Source organism: Besnoitia besnoiti, chromosome IV, assembly GCF_002563875.1.
Source record: "Besnoitia besnoiti strain Bb-Ger1 chromosome IV, whole genome shotgun sequence".
Taxonomy (NCBI): Eukaryota; Apicomplexa; class Conoidasida; order Eucoccidiorida; family Sarcocystidae; genus Besnoitia; species Besnoitia besnoiti.
In genome coordinates this window covers 1,456,739-1,475,996 of record NC_042359.1, presented here as the reverse complement: position 1 = coordinate 1,475,996, position 19,258 = coordinate 1,456,739, and the positions used below count along the sequence as shown (strand labels likewise).

At 59.3% G+C, this 19,258-nt stretch overlaps 3 protein-coding genes across 3 annotated transcripts in view; 2 read left to right on the top strand and 1 right to left on the bottom strand.

The window, feature by feature from the left end:
* Positions 1–5,255, top strand: part of BESB_053610 (uncharacterized protein) — a gene marked incomplete at both ends in the record, with an annotated part of 37,340 nt that extends 32,085 nt beyond the window's left edge. The window contains 7 exons of the mRNA XM_029363796.1: positions 684–907; positions 956–1,260; positions 1,843–2,052; positions 2,742–2,939; positions 3,525–3,674; positions 4,132–4,629; positions 5,139–5,255. Coding sequence (XP_029219719.1) covers positions 684–907; positions 956–1,260; positions 1,843–2,052; positions 2,742–2,939; positions 3,525–3,674; positions 4,132–4,629; positions 5,139–5,255 — 1,702 coding nt within the window. The remainder of the gene's footprint in view (positions 1–683; positions 908–955; positions 1,261–1,842; positions 2,053–2,741; positions 2,940–3,524; positions 3,675–4,131; positions 4,630–5,138) is intronic.
* Positions 5,256–6,518: 1,263 nt separating this feature from the next.
* Positions 6,519–15,750, bottom strand: BESB_053600 (uncharacterized protein; the record flags this gene model as incomplete). Its single annotated transcript, XM_029363795.1, has 9 exons — positions 6,519–7,180; positions 7,425–7,665; positions 7,805–8,219; positions 8,822–8,923; positions 9,535–10,628; positions 11,040–11,361; positions 11,915–12,101; positions 12,883–14,667; positions 15,708–15,750. 9 exons carry the CDS (start codon positions 15,748–15,750, stop codon positions 6,519–6,521), a joined length of 4,851 nt encoding a protein of 1,616 aa, XP_029219718.1.
* Positions 15,751–16,235: 485 nt separating this feature from the next.
* Positions 16,236–17,585, top strand: BESB_053590 (peptidyl-prolyl cis-trans isomerase family 1; the record flags this gene model as incomplete). The annotated part of the gene is made up of 2 exons (XM_029363794.1): positions 16,236–16,578; positions 17,341–17,585. The coding sequence occupies 2 exons, from the start codon at positions 16,236–16,238 to the stop codon at positions 17,583–17,585; spliced, it is 588 nt and encodes a 195-aa protein (XP_029219717.1).
* Between the last annotated feature and the right edge of the window lie 1,673 nt (positions 17,586–19,258).

Below are 19,258 nucleotides of genomic sequence, written 5' to 3'. Positions count from 1 at the left end.
AGAGAAAACGCTCTAAACGCAAAGAAACCCCCAAGGTGCAGAGTCTCAAAATCCCATTGTACGCATGATGCGACAGGAGATTGAAGGCGCAGCGCATTCACGTTTCATAAGGGGCAGACGACGAAGGCCACAAGCGCCTGCGTCAGGCGTGTCGTGCGCGTCCGTCGATCTTGCGGGCACAGCCGTCTGCCGGCACGCAACTCAGAGCGCCGGACTGCTTAAGACAGCTAAAAGTGTTGTATTTGAGTACCACTGTAATCATGTTTGCATGGAAGTTGTACTCGCCACCGATGTCCATCGTCTCTATCAGGCGCAAAGACGTGCCTGCAAGGCCGAGAAGTTCACTCGTGACACAGAACGCGAGAAGATGAGATTGAAAACGCGGTGCGGCCTCTCAAACGAGACAAAGCGGTGTATACACTGAGAAGCCGAAATATGACTCTCGTTCTAAGGCACGTATAGGGGGGGAAACGAGAGAGAAGAGAAGTCAAAGCGGCCGCGCCAGGCACAGAAACACGGCACCAGAGAAAAACACCCAAACGATTTGTTGATCGGTTGTTGGGGCAACCATGAGAGTGCGGCATGCGTGACCACTCTTTTCCGCTACTCGGTGTGGTCCATGTACTTTTTTCGTTGATGCGCGCCATGTTTCTGTCTTGTGCTGCTTCGATGGGTGTACTCAGTTGCCTTTTACCGCACAGCCTCAAGCAGTGGCTGTTTCATCTCTCGCTGTCGATGACCGAGGACGCGGCCGCTGACGGACGTCTGCGGGTCGTTATCAACCGCGCCAAGGCCCTGCGAGCTGCTGAGGAACGAATGACGCACTTGCATCGGCACTCCGCCCCTGAGACGCCCTCCGCTTCTTCTCCTCCCCTGCCTGGATCCAGCGGGTGCCAGCTCGCCAGGCGTTCTACCGCCGCGCTGGTTCGCCGAATTCTGGGGCAAGACGAGGGAGAGGAGCGGCCGTCCCGAGAGAGCGAAGAAGGCACCTACGAGGGCGAAGGCAGCATCGAGAACGCCCGTCTGGTTGGGGGACTCAACAGCGTGTTCGGTCAGCTTTACAGCCAACTCAAAACCGTCTCTCCCAAGCGGCTGCGGACTCACGGGCGCGCCTGGTACGTGCTCTACGAAGGAGAGGGGGGCATCGACGCCGGCGGCCTCTACAGAGACTCCATTACGCACGTGGCTCAAGAGCTGCAGTCGCCCTACAGTCCACTCTTCATGCCCTGCCCCAACAGCAGAGGATTCGGCGATAATCAGGTATGCGCATTTACTCTTGTCTGGCTGCGCACCTGTATACACAAGAGAACGCATGCGTACGCTAGCATGACGGTTCCTACGTGTATGAGTGCCAACTCGCGCACCCCGTTCATGGACAGCCGCATTCGCGTGATGCGTTTATGTGCATGCTTGTGCTGCCCTCGAAATCTTTGCTAGGGAGCTCTGCCTCGTCTGGTGCAACGGTGCTTCCATTCCACGGAGTGCGCGGGCTGGGCGTTCACTCTTATTCTTCTTCGACTTCGGTGGAGGCAGCTCGCATCTCGCAAGCGCCCATGACTGACGTCAGTTGTTTCCGGTCTGTGCCAGGTACTGCGACTCCCGCGTCGCGGACCCGCCTCGGTGGCATGAAAATGCGTGTGTTTTCTGCTCTTGTTTTATCACCTGTGGCTTTCCTCTACTAGGCGCGATTGGTGTTCACTGCATCTCCCACCGGCGCGGCTGTCCAGCTTGGCCTCCGCCTGTCGGTTCTTCCCAGCCCCGTTTCCCTCAAGGGGGGGCTCTGTCATTTTCTCTGGTTCCTCCGCACTGTAAGTGTGCCCCTGCGTGTCGCCTTGTGTGCAGGATCGCTGGGTGCCCTCACCCAGCTACGTGTCGCCTCACCATCTGTCGATGTACCACTTCCTCGGGCGCCTGATGGGCGTCGCAGTCCGTGGGCACCTCTGTCTGGCGGTCGACTTGCCAGGAACGGTGTGGAAACCCGTCGTCGGTCTAGACGTCGGGTCGCAGGACCTCGAGGCCGTCGACACGCTCTGCATCCAAATCCTGCAAAAAGTGAGACGCCAGGTGCTCATACCTCTGAAAGCTGTCCGCCACGCTCTCAAGGGGCAACATCGGAGCGACGTCGCCTCCGGGACGCAGAGCATGGGGACTGCGAGCCGTATCGCGTGGAGCGTTTGAGCTCACTCCCGCTGACCGTCTTCATGTTCACATCGCGCTGTGGCATCCCTGTTTCTGCACGCTCGCTCGGTGTGTCCGCCAGCATGCCCCATAAGTCGTGTCGGTTTTAGAATCTACCGGTCTTATGGATTCTTCCTTCCTACCCTGCGCTAAAATCGCCTCCGATGTAGTGCCGCGCCTAGCTCCACTCCGAGCCGCGAACGTTTGCTACTGGGGTCAGCCACCTCAAGCGGGCTCATTTCGGCAAACACTGCCGCTCTGATGCCGTAAGGAAGGTGCGCGCCCCCCCGAAACCTCCTCCGACTGGCACGGTCGCCTCATTCACCCATTTGTTCATATGGCTGCGAGGCGCCGCACATGGTCCGCTCATACGCGGGCCGGAGTGCTCCCAATCGTCTTCTTCCGTATACCTCGATGCGCGTCTGCTGGCGCGGTGTCTCGAGGCCCCCATAGGTCTCGGTTTGCCCTTTGTCTCTCCGCGTGTGCGTCTGGTGCGCTTGGGTGCATTCCACTATCGCCGTACTCCATCTACCTCGCCGTTTCTGCACATGGCTGTGTTTCAGATCTGCCAGCTCGACAGCTCCCAAGTCTCGCGCGAGGCGTTCCCCGAGGAGTATCCGCTCTTCTGGCACACGACGCTGTCGGACGGGCGCGTCGTCGAGCTGCGCTGCAGCGGCAAAGACCTCTCCGTGCAGTGGGAAGAACGAGAAGACTACGCCAGGCGAACAGTCGCCTGCAGACTGGCGGAAAGCCGACAGCAGGTGCGCCGCCGGGCCCTGAAGGGAGGCGCTGGGTTTACCTCGCCGTTCATCGGTGTGCCCAAATCCGTCATCTTATGTAAATGTCGGTTCTCTGATGCAGTCCACCGTGGACTCCAACCCAAACGCCCTGAAATTCTACGCCTATAATGTCAGCGTTCCGTTTTTGGCAGCACCTTGTGCAGCGCTGTGCGGTCCACGCAGGTAGCCCGCGAGGCAGCCTGAGGGTTGGAGAGTCGGACGGTGCGAGTCTGTTGCCGCGTTCTAGCGACTGTGTGTGACTGGAAAATTCCAGATAGAGGGCGACAGGGCAAACTGCGCGAGCTGCATTTTGCCTAAAGGTTGCGCAGGGTGTCTCCCCTACGCAGCGTCCATTTTGCAAGTGTGCAGAACTGTGGACGCAAAGAGATAGGCTGGCCCCAGGAAGCGGTTGCGACGGCGGTGAACTGGAGGACAGCACGTTCCCCCCTCACCCTACACGCGTGCGGTATCCATTGTCGTCGTGCGAACCTCTGCTAGTGTTTTCTACGGCAGAACTAGCACTCGCGAGTCTCGCGGTACCGGTCTCTTTCTGCGCCTCGTACGCAGGTGGAAGCGATACGGCGCGGAATGGGCGAGGTCATTCCGCTTCAGTTCGTCAACCTCCTCTGTCCATCCGAAATGGAACGACTTGTCTGCGGCACGTCGGAGGTCGACCTCGATCTGCTCAAAGCCCACACAAGATACACAGGCTTTCAGGTAATCAGCGGCAGTCGCGGGGACTCGGAGCGAACCCCATACAACAAGAAACCCCAACTCTGTGCATGTAGCCCCCTGCCCCTTGACCAGGTGATTATGTTGAGGGACTTGTCATCGCGCTTTGCGTGTCCACGTGATCTGGCTAGCAATTAGAAAGAGGATTTGCGGCGAAGGGACCAGTGGTCGCGGAAGCCAGGCAGCTTCGAACCTTGTTTGGTACAGCTGCGCGCGAAGACGCAGCCACAGATGGGGAATACGAGTCGGTCGCGCGCCGAAACGGCCGCGGAATCGGACGCTGGGTTCGCCCGTTTCCCACGGCGGCAGGGGAAAGCACTCGCTCCGCAGACGTGCAGGCGGCTCTGCGCCGCTCGATCTGTCAGTTCGCGGCCGTCTCTCCACTGCCTTCGGGCTGCGATTCGGTTTGTGGCTGACGCGTCTCTGGCATGTGGCTTTGCAGCCCACAGACCCCGTGATTGTCTGGTTCTGGGAAGTTCTCTCCACATTCTCGACGCGCGAGCGCCAGCAGTTCCTGCGATTTGTCTGGGGCCGCTCACGCCTCCCGCCAGCCAGCGCGACCTGGGAGCAAGACATGGAAGTGGTTCGGAAGCACGTCACAGGTAGCGCGTCGCTCCAAGCCGGCGGGGCCCCGCGGCGCTCTCAGTCGTTCTCCTCGTCGGCCTCCGCCATCTCGGCCGCTTCGGCTGTCTCTGCGACGGTGTCTGTTTGGGGCTCTGCGCCTGGCGAGCGCGCCGGGCGCGCCCCCGCCGGCGGCGAGGAGCCGCGAAACGCTGGAGCAGCGTTTCCTTCGGGGCCGTCCCCTTTCGCCGAAACTGCGGCGGAGGGCGGGCGACGAGCAGGCGAGGAGGGCGACGGGAACCGACGCCCTGACCAGCCTACGGAGAGCGCCCGGCCGGACGATCTGCAGCTGCCTGCGTCGCACACGTGCTTCTTTCAGGTGCGCGACGCGCCGCGAGCACGGCGATTTTCGCGGCGTAGCTTGAAAGTGTTTGTGGTCCGTACGCACGCTGCACATCGTTCACCACGGCGCAGCCCTCGACACGAGGAGTGTCTCGGAAACTGTCACGATGGGCTTCGCATGAGCGGAGCGTCCGCCGTCTCCCACGTGGCGGTCAGCCGGCGCCACAGAAGACGCTGCAGAGACCATCACAGAAGTCCGGGGCCTCTAGTCGTCTTGCAGGGGCCGCTCGAGACTCTGAGTGATGCGAGGGGAATGTGCTCAGCGCTAGGGGAAACGAGGGCTCGTCGACCGGCACGTGCATACGCATGTACACTTCTGAATAGGCAGGGGCGGCTCGCCTCCATACGAGCCTCAGTCTCCTCTGCGTACTGTGTGTGTGTCAGCCGGAGGAGACATAGAAGCCATGAGTGCTTCTTCTGTCCGACGCGCAAATATCGTTCTCGGATGTGTCGCCCCACACCTCTCCCTGTTTGCCTGTGGCGCAGATTGAGTTGCCGCGCTACTCGAGCAAAGAGATTTTGCACAGGAAGCTGCTGTACGCGATCACGGAAGGCATCGCGATCGACGCGGACAACACGGCTGACAACACAGCCTGGGAGTGAGACTGAAGCTGCAGGAAAAGTGAAAAAAGGCAGGCGTAGACAGGACGACGGCCCGAGGCGTGGGCGCACCAGGGCCGTCCACGGGGAGGAGGAAGGGGAAGGCGCAGCCTGCGGCACGACGTCGACGATTCAGGCGAGTCTGATTCGGGAGAGACTCGTGCTGTGGTGACGTATCACGCGCTCGCCTGAAGACTGTTTGTAAAGTTTTTTTGCCTTGCTGCGCGGTCTGCTGACCAACGGGGTTAAGTCAGCTGCACTTCCTCTGGAACCCCGAGGGGTGTTTCGGCAGCTCTCAGTGTGGGCGCTTGCTTGCGTCAAAGTGGAAGGGTGGACGCCCGGCAGAGCTGCAGCCCGCGCAGCACACGAGTTGTGAAAGGCGGTCTCACTGCCGGTGTTTCACACACGAGACAGGAAATAAGCAGGTGGGGTCGTGCCCGTTTTACTAGCCCGATGACGCGGCGGAGTCTAGCATGCTCTGTGCTCCCTAATGGAAAAACGAGATACGCGTGGTATGGCAGATGGCATACCGTCTCGAAGCACTAGATACCACTAGGCAGGATATTCTTGGTGTAACGCGAATTCAGCTTCTGGTGGAGAGAGCAGGCGCTGCATGGGGCTGCCTCGTCACAGAGTTTTGCGAAGGAGGGGAAGCGAGAGACATCCGAAGCAGTCCCACTTTCCTGACTGCGGGCTGAGTGAGCTCGACTGCGGTGCTGGCCGTGTAAGCAGGCGAAGCGGAAGCACCAAACACGTGCCTCTGTGAGGCTAGGGCGGGTGTCAGGACCCTACGCAGGAAGGGGAGATGCCGCATCTGAGCAAAAGCAGCTATGGCTTGAGAAGACGAACCAGAAAAACAAAACTGTCAGAAAGTCAGGCAGGCGCGACGAGCCAAAGACCGCAGCGACACCCGAAACAGAAATATGCAATCGTGCGCATGCATTTTTCGAGAACTTCATTTTTTAAATAACCGCATGCTTTCGAAACAAATCAAACCGCCAGTCGTTGTCGCATTAGGGGACTATAGAAACAGCAGCAGTGTAAGAGTATAAGACCTACGGGAACAAGACTGGATCGCCTAGTCATTGAAAAGATGGACTCATCGGCCGCGCCCCAAGTAGAGTAAGAAAAGCAGAGGATAGCACCCCGTACAAAAGAAAGCTATCGTTACACGTTCAGTGCTCATGGCGATCCTGGTATTGGAGTAGAACTTCCACACTCAGAGCACAAACTGAACACACAGCCCGGCCTCACATACGCTGGGCTTCAAAAATGTTTGAATGCAGTGTCGCCACCGCGAACAGCCGCGACCACCCGCTCTGCGTCGTTCGCCATCGCGTCGAGGAGCCCAGGCAAATAGACTGCCTTTTGTCGCAGCGGACCTTCGAGAAAGCACAGAGGAGATTTGTTGAACTCGCTCAAATTCGGGTGCACATACACCCATAGAGGACGGAGTCGCGGCGAGGAGCTTCTGTCTCTCGCCCCGCACGTTTGGTTCGCTTCTGAAGCTCCTCTCCGTTCGCCTGAATACGGCTCACCATGCGTTTCTGACACCTTCATCGCTTGCTGCAAAGCCTTCTGGCCGCCTAGGGGGTCTGCGCACTCCGCAGACGCTCCCGCAGGCTCTAATGTCATCGCTGACGCAGACTGAGGGGACCGCGTCGGGAATGAGGGCGCACAAAGTCTGTGAGCTTCCGCCGCAGCGCAAGGCAGTATCCGCTCGTGACGTTTGCGCAGATGCGGAAGAAGACTGGAGAGGAGGAGGACCAGAAGACGGGCACGAGCGAGGTCGCTGTTTTCCTCGGGCAAAGCGAAGCCCAGCGGCCTCGGCGTGGGCGTCCCGCCGAGATCAGATGGAGACGAGAAAGCGGACACACGCAGCGAGCCCGCGGCCAAGACGTCGGCGGCGGCTGCGAAGACCCCGTGGCCTGCAAAGACAGACGATCACCCAACATAGTGTTTCCTTTTTCACTTTACTCACTTATACGCCTCTCGCGGCCCTTTCAGCTGCAACTGAGTGGTTCCGTCGACATCTTAATCCGCGGCGGCGCCTTTAGGTCCCCACGTAAGCGCCACGATATGCTAGCGCGTACGCTGCCCTTGAAGGGCCTCGTTTCAAGCAAAAGAGCCGAGGTCTCAACACTCTCCGTAGGCGCGGAGACAGGGTCTCACCTTCTAGAACGACGGGGAAAGCAACAAGAGGATGCTGCCTCAGGAGTGTGCAGAACAGCCGCATCGTCGACCAAGCGGCCATGAAGAGCGACGCCGGCGGGACGCCGTGGCGCGATGTCGCAGAGGACCCAGAAGGCAAAATGCCAAGCGCCCGACTGGCGGCCGCCAGCGCGGAGCACCTGAGCGCGTCGAGGAGGAAGTCGTGCCGGTACCGGAGATGCAGACTCAGCGCCTCCAGAAGCTGCAAGAAATCACACGGCGAAGCAAGCGCAGACAGCGTGAGGGCAACGGAGAGAAGCGCAGCGCCGACAGCCGTAACACTGTCGACCCGAGACATGCAGAGAGATCCGCATCTCCCCTTGGAGGCTGTGTGTGCATACCGCTGCATGCTGATGGACGCTGAGCGTTCTAGCGTGTCGGAGCGCAACCGCGACTAGACGTGGAAGGATCTCATCCTTCATCGAGTCCACAAAGAAGCCCTCTGCTTGCTTTCTGTCCACGTCCTTTTCCGCTGCCACGTCCTGCGCCTCGGACTGTTGAGGAGCCTGTGCCTTCTCTGCATCTCTGGCGCTTCCAGCGCCCGCGAGACCGGCGGGACGCACGGCTTCACTGTAACCTGCCCCGTCACTGGGAGATTCGCCTCGTTTCTGAGCAGCCGCAGACGAGGCGAAAGAGCCTTGCGTGCACTCGTAGAGCCTCTTCTGCAGTGCGAGGTCCGCAACGACAGACACTGCGGCGGATGCGGCAGCGCCGCCCTCCACCCCGTCGACTGCGAGCAGTGCGTCGACGTCCAGCCTGCAACGAGAAAAAGGGAAGCAGGCATGTAGTGAAACGAAGGCACTCAGAACTTTCCAGCTGCCCGCACAGGCTCTAAGGGACGCTGAGACACACGAGCCGGGAAGGGCTGGGAGACAAAGAGAAGAGACAAGCGCACGCGCAAAAAGACACCGGGAGAAACAAGCAAGAGTGCCGTCACGCAACGGAGCGGGTGTCTCAATAGCTTCCGAACCTCCCCTGCACGGTTCATTCACACCAGACACGCCAGAGAGTCGAACCGCCAAAGACTCCAGAAAGTCAACGCGGACGCCGCGCCTCCAGCGCAGCCTCACTTCGCGAGCGAACGGACTACGGGCGCTGACAAGGCAAAACCCGCAGCCACGCGGCGAAGCCGAGTGCGCAGAGAGGCGAGGCCCCCATCGAAGAGAGGCGCAGAACACAAAAGCGGTGAGAAAAGTCGGCACCTGGGCACGTCCTAGACAGAATGAAAACTCCGCATTGTAGCGGCAGTGAATGAGAGAAAATGCGGAATGTGCTGGCACTGAGGGTAACAAAGAAACAGACTCGCCATGATGAAACACGCGAAAACGAGTAGCGCGAAAAGAGCAGACAGTGCTTACAAGCTGAAGAGTTCTTGGAAAAAGTGGCGCGAGCGGACTGTCTGGGCGTAGGAGTACATCGAACAGGCGCGGAAGTCCAAGACCGTCATTGCGTGCAAGAGTCTGCAGAGGATGTGGGGAGCAAAGAGAAAGAACGCACATGCATAGCTTGGCGCAGAGGATACATCCCTCAACAAAAACAGGTACGGAAACGGGGGTCTGCGTTGCCATCGTTCGTGGGCGCGGCTTCAGACTGATGACGACAAAGCCAGAGGGCGTCCACGGGCTATGTACATGTCTGGGGATTTGCGAAACGGAGGCTGGCACCTGTCGCCGTCGAATCCAGTGCCTCCTCACACATGCACGGAGTCCAAAAATTCGACCAAGGCACCCCGCGTATGAAGAGCTCCTGGCGAGTTCGATGTGTGTGCAACCGAGCAGGTACACGAGGCCGAATGCGAAGGCGCCGTGATAGCAGACGCGTGAACCCGTTCTCCGTATACAAGCACGCAGCCATCAACTGTTTATATATATATATATATATATATATATATATCGGTGGAAAGTAGATGTGCGCATGCACGCGCGTCCTCTAATCATGAATACATGATCGCCAGCAGCCACAAAACGCCATCACAAACCCATCCGCAGAGGGTTCCCGAGGCGCCTGCACTCGCGTCCCCCACCGTAGCCCCATCAAAAAGGAGAGTGCGCCGACTGTTTTTCGTGGCTACCGGGAGACATGCAGGGGATGCAGAGAAGCAGACTGCGCGGCTCTGCTCCTTCGCGGAATCCCCCGCGCCGCGCCGCCGCCCGAGTGACCGCCACCCGCCCCCGGGTCCACGCGCTCCAGTGTCTCTCGCTCGAGGCGATAGGAGGCGAGAAATCCCTCAACCAAGTGCTGGAAAAGCCGCGCCATGAGCCGCAGAGAGAGCGGCGACAGCGCAGCGGCGGCCTGGGTTTGCGGAGACGCGACGCGAGGCGACTGCGGAGACCTCGGGAGAGTCGGGGCCCCCGAGGCTTCCGACGCAAGGGAGGTTCCGTGGCTGTCTCTCAAAGCCAGAAATTCGGCGTTGTGCGAGGGCACGCCGCGAGAAGGCCCCTGAGCCATTTCTGCTTCCGCCTGGTCATCTGGCCTTCTGCGGCCTTCACTTTCAGCTTCGCATTCGGCATCTGGCGTGCCGCGGCCCTGCGCTGCCGGACCGCAGAGGCGGAGGCTTCTCCGCGACTCTTCTTCGAGCCCCTTGGCATGCTTGCCTGGCGCCTCTCCGGCCGCGTGCGACGCGCTAGCGGACCCCGAGAACGCCGCTGGAGTTTTTCGCGCCTGCTGCATGCGGTGGACATGCCGTCGGAGTAACTGCGCGCCGAGGATCTCTTCCGAAGGCGAGAGACCGCAGCGCCTCGCTCCCTCATCTAGGAGGCAGGCGACGCTGTCTGCCAGGCGAAGCAGGGAGCTGAGCGAAGACTCCAGCGAGGGCGACAAAAGCAGAGAACGCGAGGTACCAGAGGGACGGCTCTCGCGGCGCGCTTGGGTGTCTCTGCGGGGAGAGGCCGCACGGCAAACGCTGCCTCCGCTCGAGGGTGCGCTTGCCACACACGGTTGCGGCTGTGCAGGCCCCGCATACCGACCCAGGGATGCTGTCCCTTCTTCGAGGTCTCTGTGCTCGTTGTTGCGCTTCCCCCCTGCTGGCGCGCCTCCGGAGCCCTCCCACCGCGTTTGCGCAACTGCGGCTGCCACGCGAAGCAGGCGCTTCTGCCGGGCTTGGCTCTCAAGGAGCTTCCGGTAAAGCGTATCGAGGAGGAGAAGAGACGACGAAGGCGACAGAAGCTGAGATGCAATGAACGCACACAAGCCACGCAGACCTCACAGCCGCGACGCTGAAACCCGCCTGATCTGAAGGCCAAGTCCAACGGGGCCGTCCAGTCCCACGAGGCAAAGTTGCCGAATTCTGTACCGGCAAGGCACGTCGGGGGCTCACACCTACCAGCGAGACTCGACAGCTACACGCGCTCGCGATTCATGCCTTCAGGCAACCCAACAAAAGTCTACGCTCTGGTCTTGCCCTGGACTTTGCTGCAGATGTCTCCACAACACCAGTTGCCATGTATACGACGCTCGACGGCTGTCTCTGCATACACTCAGTCCGTGGCAGTCTGCACGCCCAGGGAGCAGCTTCCAACTGTCCGTCTGCGGGGCGTCTTTCCCGCTTCGCAGCCCGATCTTCCCTGCGCTGCTCACCTTCAGCCGCGCGTACACGTGGAGAACTGCCACGATATCGGAGACCTTCAAGTTCTCCCGTTCGGCTTGCATGCGCTGGAGAAGCACCTCCATTGTGAAAGCTGCGGCGGGTCCCAGGGCGCCGCCTCCCCAGTCTGGCTTGGCGACAGGCCATCCGGCGGACGGCGGCGAAGCGAGGAAAGGCGACAACGAAGACGACGCAGAAGTAGAGGAGGAAACCAGCGGAGCCGCAGCGGCTCCTCCAGACGCAGCGGCAGAGACCTCGGGAGCCGGCGGGAGGAGGAGCGACGAGGCGGCACGAAGCAGAAGGAGCTGGTCATCCCTGCGAACGCGCAAGAGAGAGCGACGCGCAGGAAGCTTCGGATGAACGCCTGCGTGTGTCTGAACTTGACAGAAGGGGCCGGCTGTGCAGTGCCTGGCGGGCCTCATACGCGCTCCACAGCGAGCACGAGCGGAGCGAGGCAGGCAGACGCTTTCTCAAAGGGATTTTCGACACGCAGACAGCCGTGCCCTATACACAAAAATCCACTAAAGGCCGTGCAGTTCGACGGGCGTGTTAACTCCCATCTGCAGGGACTCTGTGCTTGAACAGATACGCTACAAGGCAAAAGCCGAAAGCCGGTGGACAGACACTTGGCAGGTGGCGACACTCTGCAACGAAACTCCCAGCGAAATCCGCGCATTCGCATCTGCAGGCGCCTCTGCTCCACACATTCATGCGGTGTGAATATCGCCCATGGATTCACAACGACACAGTCTGGCGCCGGCAGTTTGGCGCGCATGAAAGCACGCGCGGCTGTCGCTGCCAGCACCCTAAACCCTCGTGCTCGTTAGGGGGGGAGAGATCCCCGCTGCCCTTAGTGCAGAGGACCTACAGGCTCCAGTACATGAGTTTTTCAGTGCATGCGTTGAAGACTTGAATCAGGAGCGCGGGCGAGGGGGGCAGCAGCCCGGAGCCACGACCCCTTGCGAGCGCCTGGAGCGTCTGCAGGAGCGACGCAGGCGCGAGAGTCGCCGTGACCTCCGGCGTCAACCGTAGCGTCGCGCGCCGCCACAGAAACGCTGAACAAAGACGCAGACGCGCGCCGCACAGTGGTCCGTGAATGAAAGCCCGTACAGAAAAACTCCCCCCATCACTTTTTCGGGATTCTTGTCGGGCTGAATTGACACACGCCAGCACCTCCACGCGGAGGAGTCGAGAACGGCTCCGAGAGGAGAAACTCTTGAGCGACTCGGCCGACTTAGCTGCTTTGTAACCGCACAGCATACATATATATATAAATATATGTATGCCTCAGGCAGGCTCCCGTCTGCGTTGTTTCACACCTCCATCGCCGCATGAGCACCGAAGCTCGTGCAGGCAGACGAAATCTACATAGGAATCGATAGCGGGTAACGAGTAGAAAAGGACGCAAACACCAAGCTCGCGAGAGAAAGACCGGCGCGGAACGCGAGGAAGCGAAGGCCTCAAGGGTCACTCTAGCGACGCCCTACAAGGCTGCCGCAGACTACCCCGACGCTCTCGGAGCCGGGAAACCCCAGTCCAGCCGGAGGGGAGAGCCCGGAACAGCCAACGACATCACTAGAGCGACGACCGTGGTAGGAGGCCTCCTGGCCACAGTAGTCAACGGAACCCAAAAAAGTGCACCCGGCAGTGGAAGGGGCGAAACAGTGCAGACAGCCGCCTGCCCAAGCATATACATAAATATATATATATATATATATATATATATGCAACTACAGATGCGTATCATATATGTGGGGCTGGGCTCCAGAGCAGCTAGGCCCGCCGAGTTGCTCCTTTTTCGCGGGTTTTCAAACGGTGTCTGGGGTTCCAGCTCACCTCTGTGTGCCGAAGTCGCCTCGTCTGCACCCAAGGCGTCGCTGGATGTGCGCGCGAGGGCTTGGAGCCGCAGCACGTGATCCGCCGCCTCGAACTCTCTTTCGGCGCGCGCCAGGCGAAGCATGTCCAGCGGCGACAGCGCTTCCGGCGCACGCGACACGAAGGGCGGCGCGGGCGCAGAGGACGCGGCAGACGACGGAAAGGAGGAACCCAGATGCGACGTAGAAACGCTTGATATGGTCGCAGCAGAGCTCTGCATGCCCTTGCGTCTCTGTCGCCCGACGGCTTGGGCGCCAGAGTCGGAGGGCGCTGGGCGTCGCCGCGCTCCGCCTCTCGAGGCCTCTAGGCGTGGTTCGCTGTCGGCGGCCGCGCTGGGAGCCTCTCCCGTCCCTTCGGCGTCACCGAGCCGCCAGTCGTCAGCTTCTTCGTCATCGAACAAAAACGAAGTCTGGCGGACAGCTCGCGTGGCGGTGGGTCGCCCTGTCTCCGCCCGTCCCGCTCCTCTGCGGTCCGGTGTCGCGTGGGCGTCTCCAGAGGAGAGAGCGGAGGCCGAAGAACTGCTCACAGCCACCAAACCCCCCCCCTCCTCATCTGGTCGGCTGTGCCTTTGCGCCACAGGCGTTTGTGGAGACCTCCAGGGCTCCAGTGGCGACGCAGCGCCGTCAGCCGACGGGCTGGGGTCGCCCTGCACGCAGCCCTCTCCGGCGTAGGCGTCCCACTGATCTTGGGCTCGCGTGCGCACGTCCGCATCCGTCGGCTCATCCTCTGTCGCAAGAATTTTTGCCGGTTGGAGGCGTCCCTCGAACGTCTCCTCAGGCCAGAACGGAATCACGATGCCTCTCCCAGTCTCTGCGGAGAAGCCGGCAAAAGCGCCTGCGGTCGGCGATATCGACAGGCCGGAGGCGATGGGACTCGCGGCATGCCGTTCCCGTGTTTCGCGGAAATTCGCTTCCGCGTCTGCTTCGCGCGCGTCTTCGCGTTCGAGAGCCGCTTGTTTCGCTTCGTGGCTTCGGTGTGCGCTGAAATTGCTTCCCTCCAGCGCGCCGCCGGCCCCCGGCGAACCGAGCGCCGAAAACAGGTCGGCGATGGAGAGCCGCTCCAAGCCATCTCTCAGAACAGAGTCGCTGAAGTTATGGGGCGACCTGACCTCGCGCGAAAGTTCGCTCCGCTGTTTCGTTTCTTCCTCACCAGACGGCCACGAGTCTCGCTCAATCGACGCCGACCCTTCCCGACAAGAAAACGGTTCGTCTGTTGTCTCCTCTTCAGCTCTGTTCACGCCAGCAGAGTCTCTACGAAGCGGCTGGCTCCCTGCGGCGTCTGCGCGGATTCTCTCTGCGGCAGAGCGCGAAGAGAAGGCGAATGCTCGCCGCGAAACTGGAGAGCGAAGGGGGAAAGGCGTCCTGCGGAGGTTGGGCGGGAAAGGCGAAGAAGTGTGCGAGTTGAAGAGAGATGACGCGCCAGAAAAGGGAGACGAGGCGCGATGACTCCAGCAGGCATGCGCCGCGCGTGAGGAAAGAGCGTCGCAGGCGGGTGATGGCGAGTCGCAGGTAGCGAGCCAATGGTAGGACGCAAACGGCAAAAACGGGGAAGAAATCAGTCGAGAGCGACGCGGAAACGCCGAGGCAGAAGACAAAGAGGAAGTGACCAGCCGAGGCCCGGGAGGCGGAGGAGAGAGCGAGGAAGAGCAGACGGGAGACGTGAAGCGAGAAGGCAGGGAAGCTGCAGAAGCAGGAGAAGATGCGCGCGACGAAGTGCGCGCCAGAGCCAGTTGGCTGAAGGCAAGCGCTGAAAAATAGGTAAAACTGAAATCTAAACGTGGGGAGACAGAAGGCACAGCGGCAGAAGCAAGCGAGGGAGTACAGGGCCCATACCGAGTCGACCGGGGCTTGGAATTCGAACAGCTCAGCGCTCGCGGTATCTTGTGTAGAAGACAAAGGACCTCAAAAGAGGGCCCTAAACCCTCACACAACGCCGAATGTCGGCTTCTTGCCTTCATCGTCTCCAACTGCGTCAGGTCAACCGCGTGAAAGCGTTTTTCTTGCCTCGATTTTTCCTCGCCATCTCGTCGTCGTCCCCCTCTTTCGCAGTTGCTCTGTGGGCGTCTTCTAGAGTTTTTTCCTCTGCCAGGTCCTCTCTCCTAGGGCCGTCTTCTCAGCGGATGGCGCGTCTCGTGCGTTCGTCTGTACCGTTCGTTCGTTGCATCTCTCCTTAGCCTCGCGGGGCGCTCTCTCGGTTGGAACAAAAGGCAGAAAAGTTCCAAGCCTCTGAGAGCCTACACAAGTGTGGCTGAATCAAGCCTCATGTCACAGATAGTGCAGAGAGTGACTCACACCGAGACGGTAGGCCAGATATGTTCACTCACTCCGTCCACGTGTATATATGTAGAGTAGAAAAACGATAAAGTGGGGAATTATATGCGCTGTAGAGAAAGAGAAAGAGGCGGCAAAGCTTGGAGACGTGTTTCAGAGAGACAGCCTTCTTCACCTCCACGGACTACGCACGCAAAGCAGCGCAGTGTTACATATTCATACATGTATAGGATCCACGGCCTCGAGCTGTCTCTCCGCGCCACGCATGTGTGCCGCGCGCCCTACCGCAGGCGGTTTTTGAAAAAGCGTGCCAAAGGACGTGATGCCTTGCGACCAAGCCTCAGCACAAAGAAAAAGCATCCTTGAAAATAAGGCCCTGAAAAAGGAACAAAAGAAAGGCGAACGTGGAATCGCGGCGTTTGAGTCAAGGTGTTCCACGTTTTACCGCTGCATGCACGTCTGCCGCATCTGCATGCGCAAGTGATTGGTAGCTGCAATTGCAGAGGCCCTCCGTACCTCTCTGTTGGCCGAGCCCTTTGTTTGGTCGTTCTCGCGTCATCTTTTTCCGAAGCTTCGACTTCTCGGATTTCCTCTTAGCGGCGTCGAAGCGGTTGTTCAACGTATTCTCGGCGCTCCGCGTTGCCTCAGGCTAGGCTTGTTCGTCTTCTCACCTGAAGCGCTATTTCTCTCTCGCTATTTCCTCCCTTTGCCGCTTCTGCAGTACTTTCTCTGTGTGTTTGCGTATCTTGCGTGTTTTTCGCAGGTGCTTCTCGTGGCTGTATTTACCGAAGGCGTTTTCCCGTCCTTGTTGCCCGTCGCTTTTGTCTCTCCATCTCGCTTGTGTGCGGAGCGACTTCACGCACTCTCCACTTCTTCCTTCCCTCCGTTTTTTCCTCCGGTTCCGCCCGCTGTTCCTTCCTCGCACTTCCTCCTTTCATCATCTTTCTTTCCGCCGCTCGCGCTTCCTTGCGGCCACCTCGAAAGTCTTTTTTTCTCTGTGTGTCGGCGCGTGTCCCTCGGTGTTGTCACTCTCTGTCTTCCACCATGTTTTCGCTTGCATCTTCGGGAGCGAGTTCCAAGGCGGCGAGCTCGCCGGCGTCGCTGCCGCTTCCCGCAGTCTCTGCGTCGCCGCAGGCGTCCTTCTACCGCGGCGACGAGACAGTCACCCTGGTCACGTCTATGGGCGATATCGAAGTCGAACTCTACTGGGAGCACGCGCCCAAGACCTGCAGAAACTTCTTCGAGCTCGCCAAGTCGGGCTACTATGATAACACGATCTTCCACCGCGTCGCCAAAGACTTCTGCATCCAGGGTGGAGACCCCACAGGGACAGGTCGGGGCGGAGAGTCGATCTTTGGCGGGAAATTCGAGGATGAAATCCATCCAGGTGAGCGGCCCAACACGAAATCTAAAGGTCCCTTCTCCTTTGAACCTCGTCTTTGGCCTGCCACGCCTTCTGGCGGCGCGGCGCTGCGTAGCTCTTGGCTGCGCGCTTTCGCATGGCGCCTAGGGCAGTGACGGAGGGCGGAGAGCCGCGAAAGGCTGGAAAAGAGACAGAGCGGCAAGAAGTTTCAAGGAACGCAGATCAAGCTTGAACACCAGAGGACGGCAGGTCTAGAGAACCCAAATGAAGGTTGCCTGAACGCAGCCATGCAGAAAAGTTCTGGCTTGCGGCACTCTGCTCGCTTCCTGCCTCGCCAGCGGTTTTCAGGCCAGCGCCGACGCCGGCTGCTCTGCATACCTCTATTCCCCCTAGTTCATTCCTTCCTCTTCGAATGGAGTTTTTCTCTCTCCCTCCTGCTCTCTGGCGTAGCAGTCTGTATTTTCGAGAGCGTGAAGGGTGCATGCGTGTGGTCAGTTCGGCCTTGTATGCCGACAGTTGCATCGTTGTCTCTCGTCTTTCGGTAGCTCGTCCAGTGCGTGTGTGCGGCGACCCCTCAGGGTTTCCTCGTTTCTTTTCGGGGACCTTCGCTCTGCGTGTTCATTCGTGTGCTCTACGTGGTTTGTGGGACTTCGTTTCTCGCTGTTCTGTTTTCTCTTCCCGTTTGCTTTGCGTCGTCGGCGCTTCCTTTCGTGCGTTCTTCCGCCTTGGGTCGCTGGCTGCCTTAGCTGCTGCGTGCCTCTTTTGCGAGTGTGTTTTGTTTTCCAGATCTCCGTCACACGGGCGCAGGCGTGGTGTCCATGGCGAACTGCGGACCGAACACGAACGGCTCCCAGTTTTTCATTTGCTTGGCGCCCGCGCCCTTCCTTGACGGAAAGCACGCGATTTTCGGTCGAGTCAAGAGTGGCATGGAGAGCGTAAAAAAGATCTCCACCGTGCAGACCACCGCCACCGATCGCCCTATATACGATATCAAAATCTTGCGCGCGGTCACCGCGACTTCACTCGACTAGGGGCGCAGACGACACCTAGCGTCTGGCGCTTCTGGCCAAGAAGTTTGTTTCTCCTCATCCTCTCTCTCTTTCACGTCTTTGTCTTGTAAACGTCCCCCTGACCGTCCACGAATCTGATTTCTCGGGTCGCCTCGGCTTCTTTGTATCTCACCCTTCTTTCCGCGCTTTGGCTTTGTCGTCGTATCTCCTGGTTGCTTGACTGCGAAGGCCGGCAGTCTCCTTGTATATTCATATTCTCCGCTCATCTGGTCTCAGCTTTTTCACTCTCTCCGCATACAGCCAGGCCCTGCATTCACGCTCACGGCCTCGTTTTTCTTCGTAGACTTCATTTCTACCCGGTGAAAGACGAACGTATTGCTGCCTGGTCCTACAATATAGCAACGAATCTCTTCTGCACTGAAGTCAACTGAACTTGTAGTCGCGCGTTTTATCCATGGCATTGACGGCGGGCGAGCACGTAGTACAGTGTGGAGCAGATCATCCGTGGATCGAAAACCGATATCTCTAGTTCAGTCAGTCAAGAACAAAAATTTTTCAGGGCCACGGTGCATGTCTTTGACAGTCTCTGCGGCTGGTGGCGAGGCTTGTTCGAGCGAGAGACGATACACAGCGGAACAGCAGATTTCATGCGCAGACGTGTTCACCCGTGTTCACTTGGCTTGTCGCCGTCCGCGTCGTTGTCTTTGTGTCTGGTGATCACCCTTTGCGCCACAGGCCCCTGCCGCCGACCTTCCGCTGGGCGGTTGTGCGTAGGAAAATGACAGAAAATCTGAGACGTGTGTCTACATTCGTGAAGTCGCGTCCACGTCTCGGCGGCTCCAGGGACAAAGCACTGCAAAGACCAGCACCAACTTATGGAAGGCCAGAATGACACACTACCCTGTGTCGCCTGGGTAGTGTTGCTTCTGAGCGACTGCGGTCTATCCGCTGTAGTGTTCCAAACGTCTACGCCTAGGTGCGCAGCTGTCCGCTAATAGGGGTATGAGCGGTTACGTGTTCCGCTGTCTGCGGGGAAGTAACTAATACAACAGTTCTCGCGATCTGAACACTGGGGAAAGCGCGGCTTCTGAGAAGCGTGATAGCTTCGTTCTTGAGGCGGGCCTCGTGTACAGAGAACTGCATTCGCATTTCTACACGGCTGGCGTATCTCGTTTCACTGACGTCTCCGCTGAGTATCGACCGAATACACGTATGTCCTGCTCCTTCAGGGATGCCTCACGCCCTAAAGTGCAGAGAAAAGCGACAGTGCCAGCCATCTTCTCGTACAGTAGACGAGACAGTGAAGAAAATGTCTTCGGACTTTCCTGCGTGAGCCAAGTGCAACACAGCTAGACGCGGGGCCGTCTCCGCGCGTGTAGAACGAGACGCGTGTGGGGTTAGCAGAGACGGAAAACAAATTGGTGTGCGCTGCATCATTCTCCAGGGGCAGCAGGGCCTCTCCCGTCTGCGGTTGCGAACGAACCGAAGGGCTGTTGCGCCCCGGCGCCATAGGTTTCGGGGAATCGAAGGGCAAGCACTTTGGGATTGGTGACCTGTGTGCGCTCTACGCCCCCGTGCCTGAATTCTCGGTCGTGTCTCTCTTCCCTGTCCGGATAGGAGGATAGATGTCTCCATCATCCATGTCTCCTGCAGACACATCGTCTATTCTGCATGTTTTCCCTGCTTTCGGTCCT